The sequence below is a fragment of the Taurulus bubalis genome (assembly GCF_910589615.1).
Source record: "Taurulus bubalis genome assembly, chromosome: 16".
Classification (NCBI taxonomy): domain Eukaryota; kingdom Metazoa; phylum Chordata; class Actinopteri; order Perciformes; family Cottidae; genus Taurulus; species Taurulus bubalis.
In genome coordinates, this window is record NC_136604.1 from 17650746 (window position 1) to 17676656 (window position 25911).

The 25911-nt window shown below is 44.1% G+C and overlaps 1 protein-coding gene across 1 annotated transcript in view; it reads right to left on the minus strand.

Annotated features, from left to right (window-relative positions):
* Positions 1–21964: 21964 nt before the first annotated feature.
* The window catches only part of foxo6b (forkhead box O6 b), a gene marked incomplete at both ends in the record, with an annotated part of 33821 nt that continues 29874 nt past the window's right edge, over positions 21965–25911 (minus strand). Inside the window, one exon of the mRNA XM_079232098.1 lies at positions 21965–23671. Coding sequence (XP_079088224.1) covers positions 21965–23671 — 1707 coding nt within the window. The remainder of the gene's footprint in view (positions 23672–25911) is intronic.

Here is a 25911-nt window from a genome sequence, read left to right on the forward strand (position 1 = left end):
AGTTCGACATGTACGCACATACATAACTGTTTATGCTTGTTATGTGTCATATGTCCGCTTTGTTGTCCTTCTTTTTACCTCTATATCTTTTTATATCCGTTCTTGAACTGCAGTGCAAGTTTACTGAGGGCAACGGAAAGTACAGAGTCAAGTCTCTAATTTATGCAGGCCTACACATACATGGCCAATAAAGCTTATTCTATTGACCTTTACTCATCTATTTCAAGCAGTCATCCATTAGTTTGAGCTAACATTTAGTCTCCATGCATTCTCAATCGTAATGCTTACCGTTCAGGTGCTACAGTTTGCTCAATAGCTTAGTACAATTTTTTTTTTTGTTTACCCTTCCAACTACCCTCTAAAGACTGCAGATGTACCTCTTGTGAAACGCTGGGTCCCACCCCCATATCATTAGTGTGGGTGCTGTCGGGTGCTGTCGTTTGTAACCGATCTGCAACTCAGAGCAACAAAGTTTCTCTGAACAGGAGAAGAAGAAGAAAAAACTCAGTTTCCAGCGCTGGGAAGCTATAGGATCAGGTGTGAGGCGACAACACCAGATTGCAATCAGCAGGAACAAAGTGTGATCAGGTTGTCTTTGAGGAGACGAATGTATAGGAGGCCACGTGAATAGACAACACACCGAGGGTGTAAAAACACATCGGTTCCTTTAAGTCTTCGCTTGGCTTTTACCCTTCTTTGTCACTTTCAAATGCTCCTGACAAATTCTCCAATATACTGATAAACACATACAAAATCCCGCCCACGCCTTTAAACCGAAAAAAGCTCTTCAGAAGCGCACCTATCCTCCCACATATGTTGACATACGCTCATGAACAAACTGGTAATGTTCCATCAAAGCTTATAGCGCCCATTAAAACTCGGAGACAAACATGGAACCACGCTCGTGGTTAACACCCACACACACTCTTGAATGACGGGCCTTCCCGTCACTACAATTGCCGGTGACAATCATGCACCCTCCTCAATTACACCTGACTAATTGTTGAGGTGCTAGATTACCACAGAGACTGACAGAGACAAGTCACACACTATATATATATATATAGTGTGTATGTGTGACTTGTCTCTGTCATATATATATATATATATATATATATATATATATATATATATATATATATATAAATAATTTCTGAGAAAACCTAGTATTGCAGTTGTAGTAAGTATGCATTATCTCATAATCAGATAATGGATTATTTAAGCACTCTCACCATGCGGTATAAACCGATGGAGATACAGTAGATTTTCTCTCTTTTTCTATCTCAAACACACACACACACACACACACCCCTTGTGCACAATGCACGGCACACACTTTGCCTGAAGGATTTTAATTTGAGATGCAGACTCCAGTGTCATAGTGAATGATATTAAAAGTCGTATCATGAATAAATCAGGAGACAGAGGACTCACCTCAGCAATGTGACAGATAAGCAAAGAGAAACAGCACACAGGAGGAGGCAGAGTGAGGGAGAGAGGGGAAGAGGTTCAGGACTGATGGAGGAAAGGGCGATAAATAAAGACACTTGCATTTTAACAATACAGACTGCAACGCTGCTTGATGTAGGCCATTAGTCTATGGCACTTCTTAACAAGGCTGTAATTACTTTACTGCTAAATCCACAACGCACCTTCATCCGTCATCGGATCACTCGACAATGTTATTTTATGGCGGTTTCACACAGGAGACGTGTTCACAACCAAAGCCCTCATTTGTAACAAATCACTCAACCGTAACATCCACTGAAATTGACAATTTGTCAATTTTCGCCGTGTAGTTTGTGACAGAACACGGAATATCGCAGCAGGGGTGTGGTGCATCCAAAATGTTCTGAAGGGGCCAAAAAATTCATTCAAACCTGTCAACAATTCAAATCAAGATGGAAGACAGACGATGTGTTGGTTTAGGGCGTGGCTAGACAGGATACTGGGGTTGTTGAGACTGCGGAGCACATAATCCAAGACTTTATTTTTTGAAATATTTACAAGCTGAATAGTGAAGTGACACAGTCCTGTGTGTGTTCGACCCATCCACTTCACCTCCCAAGTCATGCCCAATACACAATAACTATAGTGTGAATACCTGTGTTGACAGCTGGAATAATCAAAATAGAAGTTCAGAAGTTCTGTCAGACGTGTCATGGGGTCCTGTGTAGATATTAGTAAACGGTTAACAAAGTTCATCAGAACATGATCTAAGTGCTCCTTCACACACCGATGGCACAGTCTTCAGAAACAATTGGGGTTTTGTATCTTGCCCGAGGACATTACGACGTGTGGGCTGAAGCCGGGGATTGAACTGCCGATTTTCCAATTGGCGAACAACCCGCTCTACCTCCTAAGCCACAGCTAAAAGGATGGGACTAGAGCATGTCTGACTTTCATGCTGTTGCAGATGTCCTATCACAGACCTGCAATTAACCTTCACCATTAATCTTTCTATTCTTAACCAAGTGCTTTATGGTCCAAGGGTAACAAGACCTTAATATTAATCCGCTAAAAACACAGTTCTTTACCTAAACCATGTAATAGATTTTATATATTATTTATATATATTTTTTAAATAGATTGTTGATGGATGTAATCCAGGTTTTTTCTTCTAATATACATATTTGTGCCTGCATGGCGTTAAGGTTGGTCTGAAGTCTTTTCTTGAAAGAGTCTAAACAGGGACACAGTGTCTTAGACGTGAAACACCAATCATCAAGAAAAAGAAACACTGTTGTTCATTAGTTCTTATTAAGAAATTAACTTAAGCCCATCTTAAAACACCTCAATACAATCTTTTTGTCCACTTTAGGCAATCCAATTCAGCCAAATTGAGCAGAAACTTTGCCTGGCATCACCGATATGCTGTACTGCACTGCATCAGCTCCTATTAGGAAGAGCTTGAACAATATTAAGTGCATTAATACAAAAAGGGAAATAATTGGGGGAAAAAGAGCAATGTTGGGGGTGCAGAAACACATATATATATATATATATTTTGCCTCGCTCCTTCTGTATAATTGTCATTTAACAAATGTTTGTCTTTGTCGACACATGCAGTGCAGTGGGCTGTTGGACTCACCCACTCACCAGCAGGTGACGAGGGGGTCAATGTGCGTGTGTGTGAGTAAGCGAGTGAGTCGCCAGGTTCATGGGGCGGCTTTGCATCTAAAAACTCACAAAGATAAATTCAGTTTTGGTTCCCAATATTTAAACTATGAAGAATAAATAACAGACATGAAAAGCTATCAAATCTCTGTTAGTTATGTAACAAATGTCATATAAATGTGTGTGCATAGATTTGTTAAAAGTATAGTTTTTTAGATTATTTTCAAGGGTAGGATGATCGACACTGCACTCGTACGCATGTTAAGTGTGGAGCTGGGAGGTGATTATCCTTCCTTGGCATACGAAACACTGAAAGAGCTAATTAGCTTTGTCCGGATTTAAGTTGGGCTAAACAACACACAGACGTGAGATATCAATCTTTCCTTATTAAGCTTCTGACGGAAAGTATTAAAGCATGTTTCCCAAAACAAATTCTTTAAAGCAGTGACAATTTTTTTGGGGCGCAGTCCAGATACTTTCGTGCGGTCATGGTTGTAACTATTGTTTTGGGGCAGTTATATTAGGCTGAAAAGAAACAATTGCATTACTCTGTTTTTGCATCCATCAACTTTTTAGTTGCTAAATATGTATTTCTGCTGGTTGGTGCATGGCAAGTAAAGTTGACAGTGGGTTTGTAGCTTTTCCCTGAAACCGCTGCCTGCCTTAAACGAGGTTGACGAGAGCGCTTTAAAACTGTAAAGTTCCGGGCCACGAAACCCAAATGATTAGCTGAGAAATTCAAAAATGTCCCATTGAGCTGATGGGTGCAGAGTGCGGCCATATTTCTCTGAAGGGGTTATCACTAGCGACACGTCTCACTTTGCACAGCGTCATATGATATTTTGTTTTGGTGGAGGTTCTTTCCCCACCACGGATTCATAAATAAAACTCTATAACCCTGTAACCAAATGTTTTTTTTTTGCTGAATGTCTTTATTTGACTTTCTCTCCATAATGCTTTATATGAAATAAATTATCCATTTGTTTCCCATGAATAGGTGATCCAGCTAACACTGCCTCAGGGAGTTGCAATCTCAGGAAGAATTGAATCCAATGATGCTCTGAATATCCCCCACCCATGGGACCCGCCCACCCGGAGCATTCATGGGGATCAGGAGGACAAATGAACAGAGGACCGAGTGAAAATCAGCCTGCTTATATCTGTGGGTGGGAGGCTGCACGTAATCTGCAGCTCTGCCAAGAGGAGAGTCCACCACCTCAACTGGTGTCTTGTGTGTGTGTGTGTGTGTGTTCACATACGTGTACATGAATATGCATGTGTATGTGTGCGTCTGTGCTGTGGTTACCTCTGTGGGGAGACGGTGGTGCTGTCGGCAGGTTAATCCAGCCCTCAGGCTAAGCATCAAAATTTCAGATCAGAGAATCAATAATTCAGACAGCAGCTTGTCAGGATCTATCACAGAACACAGACTGAGAGGCAGCAAAGGCACAGAGGTGATTTAAAGCCTCATGCAACTCACACACATACAAATAAAAAAAGGTGGACACAGACTCACTCCGTAATTGCGCGCTCAAATCACGGCCGCGGACGCCAGCGCTCAAAAGCAAGGGAAAATGCGCGTGCATAAATTCACCATCACACAAAGCCACACCGTGACTTCAATGCCAAAGAGATCTCACGATATGTGTTGGGAAAACACTGATTGATGGTCAGAGTCACTTTTTGATTCCCAAACTAAACTCGAACCTCGACTATGGCGCACTGCTGTGCTTAAGATCCACCAGCAGACGCCACCCCATTAACATGGCCGTGGCACCGTTGTAAATCCCGTGCAAATCAGAGAAACACAGCAACAAACCATGTCTGCTTAGTGTGCGTTGTGGGGGAGTGAGCTGGTAGGGGGTAAGAGAAATTGAGGGATATTTTAGCGCGTGGGTGTATAATGGCTATCAGAGGTGACTTTCAGTGGGATCAACTGAAAACACTCGCGCACAAACACACAAACAAGCTTCTTTTTTTTCCCATCACAGACACAGAACATTAGCTTATACAGATATCAAATGATCATGCAGCAGCAGCAACAAACAGGCTGTGTGTGTGTGTGTGTGTGTGTGTGTGTGTGTTTCTGTGTGTGTGTGTGTGTGTGTGTGTGTGTGTGTGTGAGTCAGGGAGTGTGTTTGTGCGTGTGTGTCTGCATGAGGCAGCCATGAAGCTAAAGCGCTGACGCTAAGAGACATTTTCTTGGAACTGAGTGAGCCCCTGCAGGCCTGGTAACCTTGGGTTCCGTGTGTGTGTGTGTGTGTGTGTGTGTGTGTGTGTGTGTGTGTGTGTGTGCGTGTGCCGTGCTACCAGTCGCAGCTTCCCCTAAACCCACAGGTTGTAACCTTTCACTAAGTAATTCCCATATTTGTTTCCGGATCCTACTTTTGTCTTCTGTTTCCTTTATCCACAGAAATCTCCTGAAACATGTCGACTTACTGTCAGCCAACATCCAGAGGAGAGGAGCTCTTCCTCAAACCTTTGCTTCCTTCTTCTGAGTTCTATAGAAGTGTGTTGCTTCAAGGTTAAAAGTAGTTTTCATATCCATCTGTGTGAGGAGACAAAATCCCTCTCGGACTGAACCGATTAGAACTTATGGACACGCGATATGGGGTCAGAAAAGGAAAGGATCAAACGCTGTAAATGTTCGGGAAACACTTTCCTAAGAGACAGTCGATTGGAGCATCACACAAAGTACTGTAGTAAAGGAAAGTGATGTTGTAAGAAAAGCTGGGCGTGTGTGTGTGTGTGTGTGTGTGTGTGTGTGTGTGTGTGTCTGTGACTTCCTCCAGCAGCCGTCTTAGCGGCGGAGCAAAAGTGTGTGTGTGACACTGACGTGTGTTTTAACCGTAACAGCAAATACATATCCCTGAATGACCATGGAAAACGGTTCAACTTCCGTTTGACCATCATTCTATTTCAATGACACACACACACACACACACACACACACAGGGGTAATATTTTCTTTGGATTTCCACATTCTTTAGGCTGACTTTTAGAGTAGCATTGCCATAATGTATTGCTTGTTTGAAGAACTTTGACTTCATTGTGTCCCCAGTTTTGATCCCTGACCCGTCTAGATGCACGATGAACCGAGTTAGAGAGCGATAAAGAGAGCGGAGGAGAGAGATACACAGTGAGAGAGACCAATCTGACCTCACGAGGAGAGGCAGATAAAGAGATAAAAGGATAAAGAGGGATGAGAGACGAGATGGAGGATGCAAGAGAGGAAAGGGAAGGAGCAGCCTGCTTGCTTCCTGTGTTCATCTATATTTCACAGCACTTTCAATTAGTACCAGTGTGTCTGCGGAGCGACCGAGAGAGATAAAGAGAGAGAGGTTTGCTCCAGGTCACTGTGGCCTGGTAATGGCCTCTCTCTCTCTTTAAAAGGTGTTTGCAAACATAAAGTCTGTTTGCTTTGGCCTGAAGCAGGGCATGCACTCTTGGTTTGTCACATCTACATATTTCACAGGGTCTTACACAAAAACTCCAAGCACGCTGTAATTTATCAAGAGACGCCACATGGAAGAAGTCTTTCCGATCACCGGTTGGAGAAATTGGGAGAAGATCCTCTTTACTTGGGGGGGATGGTGTCTCAATCTATAACTTTTTTTCCTCCAGCCTGGTGCGAGAGGAGGTCAAGTTCAAAGTACAAACAAACACGCTTCTCTGAATTTGATATTGAGACGTGGTATAAAACTGTTTTGAGCTGATCGTAGAAATACTTCATGCCTCAAGTTTTGCCCGATGCAGGTAGAAGTTCCTAACAGATCTGGAAATCAACTTTCGTTTTGGTACATTTGCAAATTTTACAATTCTATTTACAAAGTTAAACTTCTGGGAAATACCCTGATGAGAAAAAGAATCACGTATATATTATATAAAGCTGCAGCCAAGAGGAGATTGTGCTTCTAAAGAGAATGACCTCAGTTGTCTGCTGCTGTGTTGCTCATAGTGGGAGCACAGCATCAGCCTGGCCTAGTTTAACTACCAACACCTTTAACTTGAGCTAACTACGAACATGTATTATCTAATTTGTGTATTTCCATCCACAATAATGTCACTGTTTGTGTTTTTTTCTGAATGTTAACGACTGTTTCTATGTCTAGGTGACCAGCAGCCGGGCTTAGTATAGCCTAGCTATCGCTGCTTCCCTGCTTTAAAATCAACATCGACATGATCTCCCTTCCAGTCTGTATTGGCATGCAGTTGCATGGAGCAAAAAGCCGACACAGAGCAACATTTGAATTCAATTCGTTTGCTCCATCAATATGAAAATAGTGGTTGGAACAGCTTTAGAAGCAAGTACACAATGAGTTAAAACAAACGTGTGAGACATTATACAGTGCTCTCTGCAGTCTGTCAGATCAGTCACACCAAGCACACTAAAACCTCCATCTCGCCAAAAGCCTGCGTGTGATTACTGTGTGCTTATGGCCAGTTGAACCACACTGGAGTCGGAAACAACTGGTCTGCACCAACTAAATACAGAGGAGGCCTGTCAGCCAAATGGCAGGCTTGTTGTCAGAGCGGATCAGAGGTAGTGAGGCAGTGCGGATGCTACCTCCGATGACCCGTCTGTGGCAGCGCCGGCTGGGTCTGAGTCCTCCGCCGGGTCCCACTGAGATCCAGGCGTCAGCAGGGCCTCACTGTTACCGCTCACGACAGTGACAGCACTCACAATCAGAGAAATCCACAGAGGAGAAAGTCATCACTTAAAATAAACTCATGTTGTTTCACAACTCCGGAGGTGACCTCAAGGCGGTGAGAAGTTGAAACATGTATTCCTGAGGAGACGGTTCCTCTAAAGAGACCAAACCAAGAGAACATCGCTGCAGTCTGAGATGGACTTTCTTTTGCTTTGAGGTATATTTAGAACTTTTTAATTTTCAGATTAAAAATCAGCAAATCTCTGTTTTTAACAATTACAAAACAGTGATACAAGAATCGGTGTAAAAGCCTGACTTCAAGGCAAACCTGTTTTAGTTTATCTGTTGTTTAATTTATCTTACTGAGGGACTCTACTACCTTTTAATTTAAATTGTATACACCCGTTAACAAATGAAAACTATTAAACTTAATCATATATATAAGATGAGAGATATTCTGCCTTAAAAATGGAACTTGTGCGTTTTGGTTGAGCACATGGAAAGTGAAGCATACTTAGTAGTTACTCATGAGAACAGTGACATAGTGTATGTCATGTTACTCCTTATAATATTTAGAGTCTACAGCAATGCTCGCAGCTCTTTTTGAGACTGGATGAAGGGTCGGAGGTCATAAAAGTCAGTAGGTTCATCCTGAGGGGACCATGAACATCGATACCCAATGTCACGTCCTCAGATTGAATAGTTGACAGGACATTTCATTAAAAACCATCGTGTCAACCTCACAGAAAATGAGAGAGGAAACGTCAGGAGGTCTCCAAAGTCAGTGCCAATCATCATCTGTGGGAAATGAATGTGTACAAAATTAGAAATCCATCTAATAGAGACGTTTTCTGCGCTTTAATGCCACGTGAAGGAACAAGAGTAGATGAAAAACACAACTATGGGTTCAGTCAGTAAAAAAACACAACTATCAGAACATTTCCACTAACCAATTTGTGAACAGAGGGACATTCATATTAAACTGTGACCATGAGCTCATTTGATGGCACCAGTACGGACATTAAACATGTGACTGAAGACGCAAATGAACAAGAAGGCATATTGAGAGAGAACCCTTGGGCCTCCTTGGCACACGGCTGGAAACCACTGGCGCGCTCGGTGTACTGGTCGCACTGGGCAACAGTGGGAATTTAAGGGTACATGTGAGGAAAGACCAATCCTGCTGCAGACGGCAGCTGTTATCTGGCACCACCTGCTTCTCCGGGGAGCCGAGGCCCGACAGAAGAAGGGACGCCAGCCCCCAGGCGTAACCCCCGGGCGATGCATGTCAGCCATATGCCCGGCCTGCTGTGGGGACCAGTGCGCCAGGGAAAGAAAGACTCCAGTGTTGGGGTTCGAGACAGAGAGACACTGTCATGTCATGTGCACTCTGGCTGACGCCACGCCGGGTCAAACCCCGGCCACGCATGAGGAGACGCTCGGGGGCGGGGCCGTCTTAGTGTCAAACATCTCGCCATTTGATAAAAGTACAGCCACAGGACGGTACTGCGGGGGAATGACGAGGAGTGACACGTCGGGAAATTAATTAACGTGGGTGGAAAAGGAGTGAAGCACCTGCCTCTGGGCGTGAAGAGCAGAGCGGCCGTCTGAATCAATGAAGCTGTGTTCGGCTCCGCTTTGACCGGCCAGCCAACCTGCGGCGGTTAGCAGCATATGAAAGTGTAATGAGATGTCTATCGCCTGGCTCAACATCACTCCCTCCGTTTCAAGCTAGCCAGAGCTGGATGGCGGGGCTGTGATATGATAGCGGCGGCTGACACCTTGGGAATTGCAGAGAATTGCCCCCTCTTTCAAAAAAAATGAGAACGCCGAGTCTGGAGGCGGACAGTGTTTTGGGGGAGATGATTCCTCTGATAGATGTAATGTACCTGCCATCCAATCCAACACTCCTTCTGCTCTCCGTCGGCTTCTCGGGCTCAGTCTGATAGTGCTGGTTTCCTCACACACATCCAGTGTTATTCATGTTGGGATGGAGAACAACTCATTCATCAGCATTCATTGTTTTGTATGTTCGAGTTGCAAACCTCAGTTTGCTAAACACACATACAGTGTGTCGCACACACTGTGAATTATGAGTCTGATAAGAAAAAGTGTGACTCTCATTCTTTGTTAGTTCTGGTCCTCATCTTTGGTGCTAAGTGCTTGTTGAGGCGTTTTCCCAGAGATCAGTCACACAATATGAGCTGTGCTCGGGATGAAGTGTTGAAGGAGCTCCTTTTGGTGTCACTTCTACTTATTCTAAAGAAATGGGAAAAAGTAAAGCACACCGATGTGCTGATAGATATACTGTTCACTGAGCACCAAACAGTCAACAGTGAGAGACTATAGCATCTCTTTTTCTCAGACTATATCAGAGCTAAGATGAGTGTTGCGCTTGCATTTCAGTTCTTTTGCAATTGCTTTTTGTTTTGTTTTGGAGGATTAATACTGTTCAAGGTTGGAATTTGTATATGTTGAGGCAGAGCATATATTTACATTCTCTAATTGCCTCTGTATGGAGTATTCTTTATGTTACTGGTAGAGACTACCGCTCCACACACAAGGGATTCAGAGGAAGCACACAGTTCAGTTTAGAGGTGTGTTCAGAGAAGATGATTTTTGGCCCCACATTATTCTCTCAAACTTGACCACTAAACCGCACAGTCCGTATTTTTTTTCCTGCAAACAGTATCAACCGTATGGAGCGAGAGCAATTAAAGCACCGACTGTGTTTGTGGTCGACTTAAATCAGAAACTCCTCTGAATGTTTATAAAGTAGATCCATGAAGCTGAAGGTTATGTGCAATTTTTTCCCTCAAGTTGAATATTTTCAAGTCCTCATTTTGCACGTCTCTTTATGGACTTTGTATTCAATTTCTCCTTGTATAAAATACATCTGCGCACCTGACCGTACAATATGTATATCAGAATCAGAACCATTTATTGCCACGTATGTTTTCACATACAAGGAATTTGTCATGGCGGGAGGAGCATAACATTAAACAATCAATACAATTGGAGCATATTACATTTACAATTACATATACAATTAAAATAAAGTGCACAGACAAACAGATGACAGTACTTTAAGCTTTAAACAAGTGTAATGTGAAAGTGACGTGCATTTAAATATGAAGTATGAAAGGATGTGCAGGGTAGTGACCAGTAGGAAATTATCCTGGGGGTCAGAGTCATATGTCTTGTTTAGCCTCCATCATTATTATGATGCAGTAACTAATTTTCTATAGCAGCTCAGGATGTGTAGATTCTGATACACGTTGTTTTTTAATAAGACTTTTTTTTTAACATTTCCGTTACCAGTAAACACAGGTGTCACCAAATACAGTCCAGCTTCCACATGGCTACAGGTTGAATTACAGCTCCATCTAATCAGTTAGTAAAAAGAGAGTATAGCTTTAAGAAGATATGAGAGATCAAATGGATTTACACCCGTATATACTTGGATCTCAAAGATCTGAGATTTATTATCACTTTAAAGCTGGATGATGAGCGAACCACCATCAGAATCTGTGCTGCGATGGTTGTTGCGAGAGGTGATGATGTCACTCTTGTTTGCCCAGTTTGATCTTCACTCCTCTCCGCTAACACTCCTCTCTCGCAGCTTTTCCATCATCTGATATGGTGTTTCATTGATCTGTTTTCCCTCCTGCTTGTTTTGGCATCTCAACATGGAGTCAACAAGAAAACGTCCCAGGGGCAGAAGTGGGATCGCACAGTTCAGTGTGCGTTACAGACCAAGAAATTATACACACGCAATTAAACAACATGCAGTTACACACCGCGGCATGACAGTGAAATGGGAAAAAAGACAACCAGCAGCATGATGGTGGAGAGCTGCTTTCTTGATGGTTCTATATACAGTAGTGTGTTTTTTTTTCTTCAGTTTTATACACACTTGGATTGTTCAATTAAAGATATAATGGCATGCTTTTTAAATGCAGTACCCTTAGGGGAGTGGTGGCAGGAGTATGCTAATTATTTACATAAGTAAAAGTAGCAATACCACAGTTCAAAGTATAAAAGTACCCACTAAGCCGAATGTCTTTTTCAGAGGTTTATGTTATAATAGATTATATTATTGGATCATAATTATTGCAATGAGGTGTAGGTATTTTTTGTATTGCTGATTATGCTTTAAGCAGCATTATGTTTGTTTTGTTTTTTTTAAATGGTGATGATGATATACTTACCAGATTAAATTAAATGTAAGAGAGCAGAACATTGAATTGTTACAGTCATAGGTGTTGCAGGGTCGGACTCAAACGCAGATGAGATAGCAGACCATCAATGATTTACTGTTGAAATATATTAAAAGTCCAAATGAAACTGAAGGTCCGTCATGTAGGTTAACAGGGAAATACAAACAAAAGTAAACCTGAGGAAAGTGTAATTCTAATCTCTTAGTTTCATAAAAGCCCTTTGAGCAAATGGCGTTGAAAACCAGCATCGGCAAAAAAAACTATGATTCTTCCATCCGATGTTTCCAGGTTGAAACTATTGAAAAGATCTTTAATAAGAGATTGTAAACAAAATGCTTTCTATTTGTAAATATTTTATTGTGTATCTGATGCTACATCCATTCGAGCGAATCCCAAAAGTTCTGTCAGGTCGAACGCAACCAATCCTTTATTTCTGGCGCTGTCTGCTGAAACCGTCCAACATCGCAGCTCCAGATGTACTGTGCATGTGTCTTACCTCATAAGACCGTGTCCCAGCCTTCATCCAAGAGCTTTGATGCATATAAGGATTTATTTTAGGCCTAAATGAGTTTAGCTGAAAGAGGGAGAGAAGTTTATATGAAGAGAGGAGGAAATAAAGTAAAATAATAAAATATGCCCATGTTGTTTCTCAGAATGCTATTCCCTAAATATATCTAATATGAGCAAGTATTATTCTGTTGGCCGAATATTCAATTCAGAGTATTGAAGTTTGCTTTCAATTGAAGCAGCTCAGATTATTATGGGATTTTGCAGTGATTCCTAAATAATGTACACATTTTTTGACTATTATTTAAAAAAAAAGTGCAGTTAATGGAGGGGAAGAGAACACAACACTATGTGAAGAGATGAACTAGCTAGAAACAAAGAACCTGGGCTTGTAGTGATCAAGGGAAGTGGGATCAGGTGAGCAGGAGGGGAGGCGGCTGCAGGACAAACGAGGGACAGGTGAAACTAATCAGGGCGGGGCAGGCAATCAAAGCAGGTGGGAAAACACACAGACAAGGAAGTGAGATGATCTGAAACAAGAGGAGAGGTGAGAAAATAACAGGAAGCACTAAACATGGATATATGAAACAAGGAGCAGAGGATTATTACAGTAATGTTTCCTCCTGAAATGTACCTGAGTACTATGAAAATGTCCAATATGCATGTTCTTTCTGAATCCCCTCACGTCGCTTCTAGATATTCTAAATCCTCCCAATCTAAATCTTAATACTTTACTTTGTAAATAGAGAGATAATCTCTGTGAGTGAAGTAAAGGTGTTGTGTGAGGATTATGGCAATTGTCACATGTAAGGCAGCAAAGGCTGAATACCAATGAGAAGGTGCACACAGCAGGCGGACCAGGCAGTAATAACTGGACAAATAGATTTTCTTTTTCTTTTAGCAGACTACTGTCAATAACATCTCATTAAAGACGAGCCTTTAAATGTCATTAGCTAAAAACTAGAACATGAGCACACCCTTCGTTTCTTCAATATAAAAAGTACGAGCATTGATCTCAGGGAGAGCTTTTTTAACAAAGTAATAAAGTATGTAAGTAACTGTATAATAAATTAGCTGCTTATGAAGCAAAACAAAAGTTAAATCGGAAAGACCCCTCTCATGTTCACGCTCAATATAGATTTTCCTTTTTCGCTTCCAACACAACCAGCTGACTGAGGGCTTCACTGTTTGCAGTTCAACCAACCGGATTTGTCCACGACTAATGTTTTATTTTTTTCTGTCATTTTGGGTCTTCACCTCCATCATGACCAGATGCCCAATGGATCCCTCCAGTAAGCTCATCAGGAAGTTCCCTCCCGGGTGTATTTGGACCAGCTATTCATGAATGTTTTACCCGAGTTCTTAGTAAGTACTAAACAGGTATTCACTGTAGCATACCAGCAAGTTTTTTCGACACAACCAGCTCCTGATCACATACATCCAAATGTTTAGCTATTTTTGCCCTTCACTCTTTCACCACCAATGTCTGGACTCCATCAAGGGTATATTAATGTACAGATCATGGCACGACTACCCCCGTAAAATATCTATATGTCACAATGGGGTCTTATTACCAAAGACTCCTCACATATCTCTCCAACTCATGTGCACATTAAAGTTAATTCATTTTTAATAGCTCTTCTTTCAATTAGCCTGTTACTGATTCTAAATTCCTTTATTTAACTATTATTTTTAATATTGAGAGCAAGTCGGAAGGAAGGATGAGGAACAATGCAATAAAAAAAGACGTTCCTACGCTGAAACAAGGTATTTTAAGCCTTCTTTGCCTACATGTGTGCTATGCTAATTTCCTTTGTCTTTGTCTACCTGTGGATAAGACCAATAATGTTAATAAAATATGAAATCTCAAACTGACTGACCCAGACATATTTCTACGCAGGAACAATCAGTTTAAGTCTTCTCCCTCCCCCACAAAAGTAACAATCAACTTCCAGATCCATTAGCATTCAGTGTCAAATCTCACACAGTACGCATTAAGCCTGAGCTGCATCTCATTGAGGGGGATAATTGTTGCCTTGCGAAGGTTTGAAGTTGCTCGCTGACTGACTGGTTGCCACTGATACATACACATACATGAACAGTAATTACTAACAAGCACATAAAGACACATAAAGAGTGAGTGACACTGATAATTAACACACATGCAACGCATGCACTCCTCTTTCTTGTGCCTTTCAGAGGGGCCTGTGTACACCCCAGTCAGAATAATCCGTCTCCATCATGTCGACACAGCGCTCCGTCTCTGAGATTGTCACACTCACTAATTACTCTTTAAGATAATCAGCCTGTGTGGCTGGAGATGCAGCTCCCCTCCATGGCTCTGTCTTCTCGGGGAATGAGAGGTTTAATCTGTGGCGAGATCAGAGCTACTGGGAGCAGGAGGAGGAGGGATGGGAGGCTGATGGAGGGAGGCGGGTGGAAATGAGAAGGAATTTGGGCATCTTAACAAACTCTTAATTACGTTCTCTATCCTCCGCTGGTGGCAGGCGTAAATGGCGGTCCCCGGGGAGCCTCTGATCCACTTTCTGATCTGCAGAATTCACAGCCGAGCTGCTGATCAAAAAGATGGAGCGGCCTAGATGCTTCAAACACATGGGACCTTTTTCCAGCGTGGGACTCGTAGCTTGTCATTGAGCGGAAGTTTGAATTGTTGAAATTCATGCTCAAAAAAGAAAGAAAAAAAAAAGCTTAGCTCCCTTTAAAGACAAGGGGGGGGGGGAAGAGAATTTGAAGAGAAACCGGGAGTGTTCAGTGCTCCATGAATTGATAATGAGCATTCATGCAACGTGCTGAAGGCGTTTGTCCCATATATGAGGCTGAATTCATTGGAGATGACCTCCACCCACATTCTCGCTGTTCTAATACACCAGGCGCAGCTTTGATGTTCGCCATCAGCTGCATCCCTGGGGAGGCTCTGCTGTAATAAACCGCAGCCGTGAGCGCACTGCAACGCACTCTCCAACAGGAAGTCCCATCAGACCGTCCCCGTGTCTCTCTGGGAGCTGCATGGGGTCAGGAGGCCACTGGTAATGGATCTCGACACGCAACTGTGTCCGCTGACCGCCAGTGTTACACTTAACATCCTTTGTGGATGACAAGTTAAACATTAAGTACGGAAAGAAAAGTGTCACTGTGGAAACATGCATAAATTGTATTGTATTTTTTTTATTGAATTAGTCTGCTTTATAGGTTGAGACAAATAGTGTTGTCTTTCTGCTCATTGAATCTTTCATGCCGTGACAATGAAAGACATTTTGGATTAGTTGGCAGGTGTCCATTAAGATTGCAGCACACATTATATACAAAGACTGGAGCACAGTTTGACCACCATTATAGAATAATGCACAAGGTATATTAAAGTGTAAAAATAACCAAAGGAACAATACCTTTTTAGTTTAACAAACTACAAATGCACATTGAAAATGGTTCGTTATTTGATGCCGGCCTACCTTGTTTGGGGAGGCCATTGCATGACGTGTCCTGATGAGAAAGACGAGACGGTGTTCTTCGCCTCCAACTTGTCCTTTAGTTACTTTTCCTGAACGCGGCATGATATTTTGGTACTGATTGAGGATGTTGGTCCTGAAATGAGATTTGGTGAAACATCTGTGTGGGCGGTCAGTAAGAAGTGTTGGTTCCAGTATATCACCTCAATTTCGACAAACTAACATTGTTACTCCATTACCATAATCTTGCAGGAAAATTTGCATTAATATATGCAAAACGGTGAATCCTGAATGCGCCGAACAAAAACGGAAATCAACATTAAAAGTAAAAAGCATGAAATCAAGAGCACAAACTAAATAGGTCATACATGGAAGAGTTTATAAACTGTCCTTGAGTATGTTGGTGAGAGTGAGCAGGGTGGCCTCATCATGCCTTTCCTTCAGGGATGGAGGAGAAGAAGACATTTTTGTACCCTCACAGCTCCTCAGAGGCCTTTTGTCAGCACACTCAAAATGTACCTGGCCTTCATTCACCCAGTTCTTGTTGTAGATGGAGAACATTAAGGTGATGGATCCTTGGATCCTTGATATCTGAACTCTGGAAGACTCAACTGATGTTTCATCCAGACACTGTTGGAAAGGGAGGAGAGGGGGTGCTGTCTTCTCTCCTGTCACTAATTACCAAACCACTAGTTTGCTCTATCCTTAACCACAGAATCTAAGGCCTTCTGAATCAGGCCTGCGAGAGACCCCATCAGGATCTCCGTGATTGTTAGGTCATCGGCTTATTTCACAGGGATAACAGAGGGAGGCAGACAATAAGATGCTAATACAACATCAAGTCATTAAGTATCATTGTTACAACGAAATGGAATAGATTTATTGTTCGTGCATTAATAATACAGATTCTATACATTCGATACAATTATTACGGAAAGTTAAAAAAACTGTTAATCAAATGTTTTTTTTAATTATTTATCATTGGATTGATTGATTACTAGTCAGAGCGGTTTCCTGGGATTCAGTGGATTTGAGTGGTTTTACTTATATTTAGTGACAGAGCCTACACATTATACCGCACCGTACACCAGAGCTCGCATATCAGCCTACAACCTTTGTCAGATCACACAATCCCTTACCCTTTGAAATACGGGGACGTCTGTGAACTAGATGCAGAGGAACACGGGGCGTTCGGGAGAACGAGTGCATTAAGGTGCTTCTGTTGTAAATATATATGAGGAGGGAGAGAGGGAGAAAGAGAAGGGGGTGTAGGTTTTTAAGTTGCTGTCACCGGGCTGTCACCGTGTCTGTCAGAACAGATCCATCACAGCTCTGACACGTCAGGCTTCACATTTGCATGGAGTGCAGCAGGAGCCCGTCCTTATTATGCATTCTGTCTCGCACTAACCTTGCTCTCTCTACCAGATGAACTAACTAGCATCCGAGAGGCATGTTTTATACAACGGCAGGAGCTGGGGATGATGGAGAGCTGTTATTGGTTTCTGACTGTGTGTGTGTGTGTGTGTGTGTGTGTGTGTGTGTGTGTGTGTGTGTGTGTGTGTGTGTCTGCCGCCATCTTCCCAGGTGTACAAGGATCAGCCATCTTGTCAGGTGAGCTGTTGCTAACTAACCATGTATTACTTTAACTCTCTCCATGCAGGCTCAAGCCACACACACACACAGCAATGGAGGTGAGGGGGCGACGAGGACACAGCCGTGTGTGTGTGTGTGGGCGGGGGGGGGGGGGGGGGGGGGGGCAGCAGTGTGGCGGTGCAGATGCAAGTCAGTCCCTCAGTGAGGAAGCCTCCGCTGGGACAGACACAGCTGTGGCATGGCATCGAGTTGCTAACGAGCCTTATCACACAGGCGCTAGACTAGGCACACACACCAAAACACACACACACACACTTAGGCAGTCACAAAACAGAGAGATATAGGGTAATACAGTGGTGTGTTAAACACTTCATCAAACACATTCTGATAAGCACACATGTGCACACATAAAACAAAAAGGCATATGAATACCCTGAAAAACATTACACACACACACACACACACACAGATATGTCCTATACTCACACAAACAAGAACATGCAGCAACATGCATACACGTAGGCTCAAATACAGATGATATACTCTCAGCATGAGCTCCCATATATATATATATATATATATATATATATATATATATACACACACATATATATATATATATATATATATATATATATATATATATATATATATATATATATATATATACATATATATATATACACACACACACACACACACACACACACACATATATATACATATATATAACCACACAGGCCTCATGTACACACACAAACATACGCATACACCCCCACACGTGCAGCTAATGATACATCTTGATATGTTTCCATACTGATGTTAACTGTATGACTTATGAGCTCCTATGTGAATGTGAAAACCTCGCCACTGGTGATTTTCATGTTCTTATTTTGTAGTCCGGGACATAATTTCTATTGGTAATAGTAAAACTCTGCTCATTACGTTGATTGCTAAGAACCAGGAACGAGGGCTCATCACTCATCAGAAAGTCAGACGGGGCACGAAACAAAAGCAATCCGACGATCAGGGTGTGAACAAACCTTGAGATTCGTCAGAGTATTTATTAAACAGTCAAATCACCACCCAAACTTTCTGCCGTCAACATCAATCACAGTTTGCAGACTTCTTAAAGGGTTTGTAAAGCATGTAGTCCTCACTTTAGATGAGGTCACGCAAAATACTTGAATTAATACTTAACTAGCAACTAGTAACTACCTGAATTAATCATGAATTGCAGTATTAAAACATGTTTATAAAGCACATGTTAACCATTAGTGCATCATCTATAAGTCCTTAATAATTGGTTTGCAATATATGTATTAATTCATTTACAAATGGGGATCCATCATTTATAAAGTATGAAAACCTAATCATGAAACCCATAAGTCAAGCTTATTAATCAAGAATAAAACATCTATAACTGTTTATGAATTGCATACTTATGAGTTATTAATGAGTATTCATGGTGGAACAATGCTTTATAAATGATGAATTAAGTGTTTATTCATGCTTTACTAATGCTAAGGAGTGTGTTACCCATTCTTCATATATGTTTACACTTAATTGACCTAATACTGTAATTCTGATTCTCCATATTGTTGTATTATTGCTATATCTCTCTATACACACAATATATGACACCTGTCATATGTCCAGCCATCCAGGAAGCAGGATCCCTCTGATGCACTTACGGGGGTTACTACCTTGAAGGTTTTTCCTTTTTCAAATGTTGGGTCAAATGACAGATTGTTGGGAACTTTGGGATTTTGGATGTTGGGCCGAAAATTGACTCGTTTATGTGGGTCTAACAAAATTCTTTAAGACTTCCTATGCAGGAGATCCAAGGTTTCCACCTGACAACACTACACATGTGATTGTGTATACAAATAACAGACACAGAAAAAAAACACCTAAATTCGTTTTTGTTTTTAATTATTTATTTTACGGTCACCAGATGAGCAGATACATCATTTTAGAAAAGAAATTGATATTTGCAAAAAAATTATAATACAATTTTCTCAATATAGATTATGTACAGAATGAAAATGAAGTCAAACTGAAATAGCATTCTGCCTCTTCGTCATCAAGAAGACGAAGCAGAGAGGGGTCTGAGCGGTCCTCCATAGACCCATCTCCCTAACCAATAAATATAAACTGTATATATTATGTATGCGGCACTCATCCAGGCATGGACAATACCAGGGCATGTTAGTTCTCAACAATATTCCCTAAATCATTTCTTGTACATCACTGTGCTACACACACGCGCACACACTCGCACACCCACGAGAAGCTTGACACACAAGTGCACACAGTCCAGAGAACAAATTACAGTTGGGTTACAACAATGGGCCATCTTAACTCGTGAAAAGAAAAGAAGAACGCTAAAGAAAAGTGTATGGAAATACCCATCATTGTCCTTGATCAGGAGGGAGAAGTGGCTTTTTGGTCAAAGCTCGCTGGAGCTGGCTGAGTAGCACTTGACATTTGGCCTGATTCAAACAGCCAATTCTACAGAAAGCTACCGAGCTGGAAAATCTCTCTCAGTCTCACAGACCCTGCCTACTCATGTCGCTCCCTCCCTCCCGTTCAGTATCTACCTTTCTTCTCTCTCTTGCTCCTATTTTCTCTATCTTGAGTGGGACAGGTGCCAGGACAAGGGTTTGGCAAATGCCCCCTTTTTGCCTGTTTCCCCTCTGGGAATGAACAAAATAAAATGTACACAAAAGCTTTTATCCATGCTGTATTGAAACAGGACAGACAACTGCACAATCACAGAACGAGCACAAGAAAAGACGACAGCAAAGTAAAGCTATGGTCAGGATGGGGCAGGGAGCGCTTGTAAAGGGAACGCTTGAAGGACTTGAAGGACGCTATAAGTAAGCACACCGCTTGCCAGACGCTTTACCTTGTCGCTCGGCATCGTCTCTCAAAAATCGCCCTCCTTGTTCTTGGCGGGAGAGAGAGAATTATGACTTTGTGCCGATGAGCGAATACACGCACTTGCATAAATCATCCATCTTGTTTGGCGGTTAATTACTCTTGTTTACCCTCCGAGTAACCTCGGGATGGGGCGCCGTGATAGGAGGGAGCCTGGGAAGAGGAGATAGCTCCAAATAGTAATCTGCTGACGCTGTTCATCAGTTCGCAATTCGCAGGAGTAAAAGCACATAGTGGGCTTGAACCTGGGTGTTAGTGAATTAGACAAGGTTGACTGGGGTCTGAGAACGGCAGCTCCATCAACATCCAGGCCTGACCACAGCTGCTCGGTAAGCTGTTCTGGGGTCAGCCGGTGAAGGAGCCACGCTGAGGCAGCCCGGTGCAGGCCAATCAGAGAGCTCCTCGGGATCTACAGCAGTCTCTGATCGTTGCTTATTTCATTACGGGGAAAGCTACATAAATCCAGAAAATGGAGAGGAAGCGGCACGAAGGGAATATTTGCATTTCTCCTTTCCTATCATCGCCCATCAATGCCCCCCCACCCCCTCCTCAACGCCACCCTTTTCAATCCCTCCCCCATTTAGTACAGAGTGACTTTAATCATCACTTTCGCCAAAACACATTAAGCCGGTGTGTCCGGAGTTGAGGATAGAGAGGTGGGGGGCTTGAAAAAAGAGTGGCGCATTAGATTTGCAATAGCGATGCATCACTCTGGCATTACTTTGGAGATTAAAGACGGGATGTTGCATGTTGGAGTGGGACTGATGGTTGCCTGATGTATGACTGTCCTCTTGTACTGAACCAAACAGGAAACACCACTGTCCACCAGGGAGAGAAGTCTTACTGACCATGGCGCTCCCTTCCTTTCTATCCCTCCATGCCTTTATTTGTGACTCCCTCTTCTTCTAAAAAACTCCTGTTTTTCTCCAAAGCCTTCCTGCTTTTAAACCCCAATCTGAGCGCACCTCTACATTGAAAGATATTTATGCAGCTGTTTGATCATGTTCTCAAGTCAAAAACAACACCTCCTTTGTAGAAGGAGATAATACTGTAAAGTGGATTGCATACATTAAACTTAAGCCAACACACAACGCGACTTCACCTGGTCTTTGTGTTACTGCATCTGTATGGATAGGATGGATGTAAAGTGCTTGAGAGCTTAGGACAGGCAGTACGAGATTGGGTGGAGACCATAAAAAAAAGAAGAAAAAAAGATGAAGGGCATGAACAAGCATTAGGACTGGGCTCATTGGGGGCAGGTTCAATATGGAGACAGGAGGCTTTATAAACAGGGTGTAGGGGTGTATGGAGTCCTCAGGAAACAAAATGACAGTACATATTTTGTTCTACAGTCTCAGAGAAACAGAATCACAGTCAGTCAGTCCAAGGGTACAGCCCACCAGCAGCCTGGCCCAGTGGGTGAGCTTTCCGGTCATGTGTCTATCCAAACCCCTTGGGCCTGGGTTCACCCTGGTACCCAGCTCTGGTGGCTGTGTGCTGGTGGAGGGCAAGCAAACGCCCCCAAGCTCATGCCCATCCCCATCCCCATGCCTTGGGACAGAGAGCCGTCAAAGTTGAAGTCCATGCTCTCTGTGTCCATAAAGTCATTGAGCAGGATGGAGTCTACGTCACAGTCCAGACTATTGGGAACGTTCTCCATCTCCAGGTTGGCAGCCATTCTACTGTGGGAGTTGTGCTGTGGCCCCTGGTAACCAGCGTTCCCCGGCTGGTGGTTGTTGTGGTAGTAGCCGTGCCAGGAGTCAGTCATACCCTGATGGTGGGCTCCGGGGTAAGGCTGGTGACGGGGTTGAGGCGCGGACGCCAAGCGGCAGGGGTCCTGGGGAACGTCCATGACGCCGGCGGGGTTGGGCGGCAGGGACGGCGAGGTTGGGAGGTGTGGTCGGGGCCCGTAGTGGTTCGAGGTCTTGAGGCTGTAGGGCTGCAGGATGTCAGTGCTAACCCTTGGGGAGAGGGCATGGGGGTGAGGCCCACTGTGCATAGGGTTATGGGGGTTGTGGTTGTGCATGTGACTCTGGCTGGAGCGAGGGTTGTGATCATGGCTGGCGTTTACTTTGTTACTGTGACTGTGCTCGTGACTCGAACTGTAGTCGTGGGCAGGTAGGGGCTTGTGGCTGTGGCTGTAGTCGAGGCTGGCTTGGTGTTTGTGACCCTGATTGTGGTTCTGATGGTGTGTCGTGTTCTGGTCATGGACTGAGCCATGGCCATTGTGTAGGCTGGGATTGTGAGCATGCTCCTGGCTGTGATTGTGGTTGCGGTTCTGATTGTGGCTGTGCTGGCTGTGAATGCCATTGGTCCCCGGTGTCATAAGTGTGTGTGTTTCTCGACCCTGGCCCAACACTGTCTCTTTGTTGCAGTACGGAGGGCCTCCAGTAAGAAGACTCTGCAGGGCGTTGTTCTCTGAGTAGCCCCTCATCGGGCGCTGGAAGCTGACTGGCTTGTTCTCCTGGATGGTCTCCATGAGAGTATGATGCCGGAGCATGCTCATGGATGGCTGTCCGTACATGGGCCCACAGTAGGAGCCCTCTGCCTTGGGCGCAGGCACGTAGGGATAACCGTTGCATTTGATTTGCTGTGGCTGGGGGTAGCCACTTTCATCTAGACTGATGGCCCCTGTCAAGTCAGTCAGCTGGGGCAGCTCCACAGTCGGGCAGTGGCCTCCAGTGCCCAGGGCTGGGGAGCGTGTGCTGGAGGGGCTGGGGTACAGTCGAGGGGAGGCCGAACAGGACAGTCCACCTTCCTCCGGTTCGTCAGCCTCAGCCTCAGCAAGGATCGGGGACAGGCAGCCACTCAGTGTGGAGGCAGAGGAGGAGGTGCGGGAATGGAGATCCGTCCAGGTGTCATACTCCTCACCCCCCATGCCCACACCTCCTTTCCCTGCTGGACTGCCGTGCTCCGGGGAGTCTTGCATCGTGGGTCCAGCCCTCTGACCTGGTCCCCGTCCGAGGCCCATGGCTCCTGCTCTCTTTCGGCTGATGCGACCCTTGGTCTTCAGGTAGCGGTTGCCGTTGTCTATAGAGGCCGCCCGCCGTCTGGGTCCTTTCCCCATCTTCCCTCCTTCTGGGTTCAGCATCCACCACGAACTCTTCCCCGTCCCTTCATTTTGCACCCGGATGAAGCGGCTGTGCAGGGACAGATTGTGTCTGATTGAATTCTGGAAGGAGAGAGAGAAAGATGGGAAGTAGATGATGGAGAGAAAAAGACAGAGAGGAAGAGGCAGAGAAGGGAGGGAGAAAAAAAAAACAGATAAACATTAACACCCAAGGGAACATTTAGGGTTAAATAATCATTTCTTGAGAACACAAAGTCATTTCAAATTATGGCCAAACTATCAAGGCTATACGGTAAGCGAGAAAAAGATGGATAAAGAAAGAGGGGAGAGCAAAGAGGGAAAGGAGAGTGAAGGACCAATCGATACCTCTCCTGACCAGCCTCTTCTCTCCACACGCGCTCACTGAGTCATAATATGGACATGGGTGCAGCCTCCACATCAAACCATCACCAAGGTTACAGAAATGAATCACGCGAGGCAACCCAATCACAGACAGCCCATATCGATTGAAGGGCCTCCAAATATGAGAGCCTGAGATCCAGCCAGAGACAGGGAGGGAGAGAAGCAAGGAAGGAGAGGGTGGGAGGGGGGTTGAGTGGAGGCGCGATTTGGCAGAAGCCGATCTGGAAGAGTACCAGAATGAAAAAAGAAACACTCGTTCGTAGGCCTGGAATAAGATAGAGGGGAAGGAAAAGGGAGGGAGGAGGAGAGGGATATGCTCATTTAACCCCTTTTAAAATCATGGCACAATTAACATGACCGTAGGCAACGACGGGAGATATCGTTAAGATGAAGTCTTCTCGTGAATAGCTTTGAAGACGGACGCATGTGCCGGTTGTGGGTGGGTGTGGAGTGCGGTGTAGGATAAGCCTCTCCAGACCCCTGTTTAAGTGTCTGAGTGACGGCTGTATAGTTAATCCAGGGCTCCGCAGCAGCATTTGAAGCCGGTGCCAACCTGGAGTGAGTTGATGAGATCTAAGCCTGCCTAAAGGAGAGCTTAGCAGGGATACACATCATCTCAGCTGGCCAAGTTAGTCTAAGTACAGCATGTTCATCCAAATCGTTCCTGCTTGTGTCATTATTCACACTCTCTCCAGCTTTCTTTCCTTTGCTTTCCCGTCTTCTCTTTCTTTCCCGCTCTTTTTGCTCTTTTCTGATCCCTCAACCCCAACCCCTCTTCCCCATGCGCGCAATCACACACTTTCTCTTTTTCCTCTCTGGAGATATCTATCTATTTCTGCCTTGTTTATTACCTGCACATAGCTCACAATCTCTGTCTCCTGATATCTCGAGCCATTCTCTATCTTCATTCACTCCCCGCCTCCTGTCCAATTTTCCTGCTCTCAGCCCCCATTCATCTCCCTCTCTGTGTCCCCGCGTCTCTTGATCACGACATTGCTCATTCTCCCCTTCTCTCCACATCCATCCATCCTCTCATCACCTTCAGCAAACTTGCATCCTCCCCCCCCTCTCCTCTCTCTAATTCATTCATTCATACTGAAAGGCGGAAACAAACAGCAGGAGATGCAAATCTGTCAGCTGTTTGTTTCCAATGTCAGCTTACATTTCACCCTTCAGCGCAATCCATACATTCAGCGTATGTACGTTCCCCTCCATCTCCACAATACTCTGGCAGCATACAGAGCCACATGGCAGCGAACTGGACCGCCTAGCTGAAAAAGGTGACGACTTTTTGTTGTTGCAGCGTATTATGAAAAGCACAGCATCCGCAACAGTAGCTAATATGTTTTCTCGCAAAATGTTTACTGGGGGAATTCAGCTTTAAGTGGGTTTTTAAATCAGTCTTGTATCAGACCTGCTGCTATTCCCAATTATGGAGAAAAGCCCCCTCCACACACTCCCGTCCCCTCAGCGTGACTCCCAACAGGTAATTTTGTCCCATCGTCCACTCAAATCACGCTGCTTCGACTACAGACTCTCTTCACAGATGTGGAAATTGGATAGGAGAGATGCATTTACGTGTTGTTTTTTCTCTCTGCTGTTCGGGGAGGGGGGGGGGTCTTCTCCAAAACACCGGGTCGGTAAAATTGCCGACGAGCTCAACGTTCTCTACAAAATGGGCCGACTGCGCTTCTCAGCGGCGGCGCGCCACCGAACGCAGACTTTATCAAAGCCAAATTGAACGATGACGCCGTGTGAAAGAGGCCGCCGGCGGAGACGACCCCGCGTCAGGTGATCTGAGCGCGGCGCCCTGACAGGTTCCTCCGCAACGTGACGGCTCTGGCTGGGCGTAGCCATGGCAACAGAGTAAACCAAAAGAGGGAAAAATGAAGAGAGGGGAGGTGATGGCGGGGAGGAGAAGAGGGAGGGAGCGGGAGGGG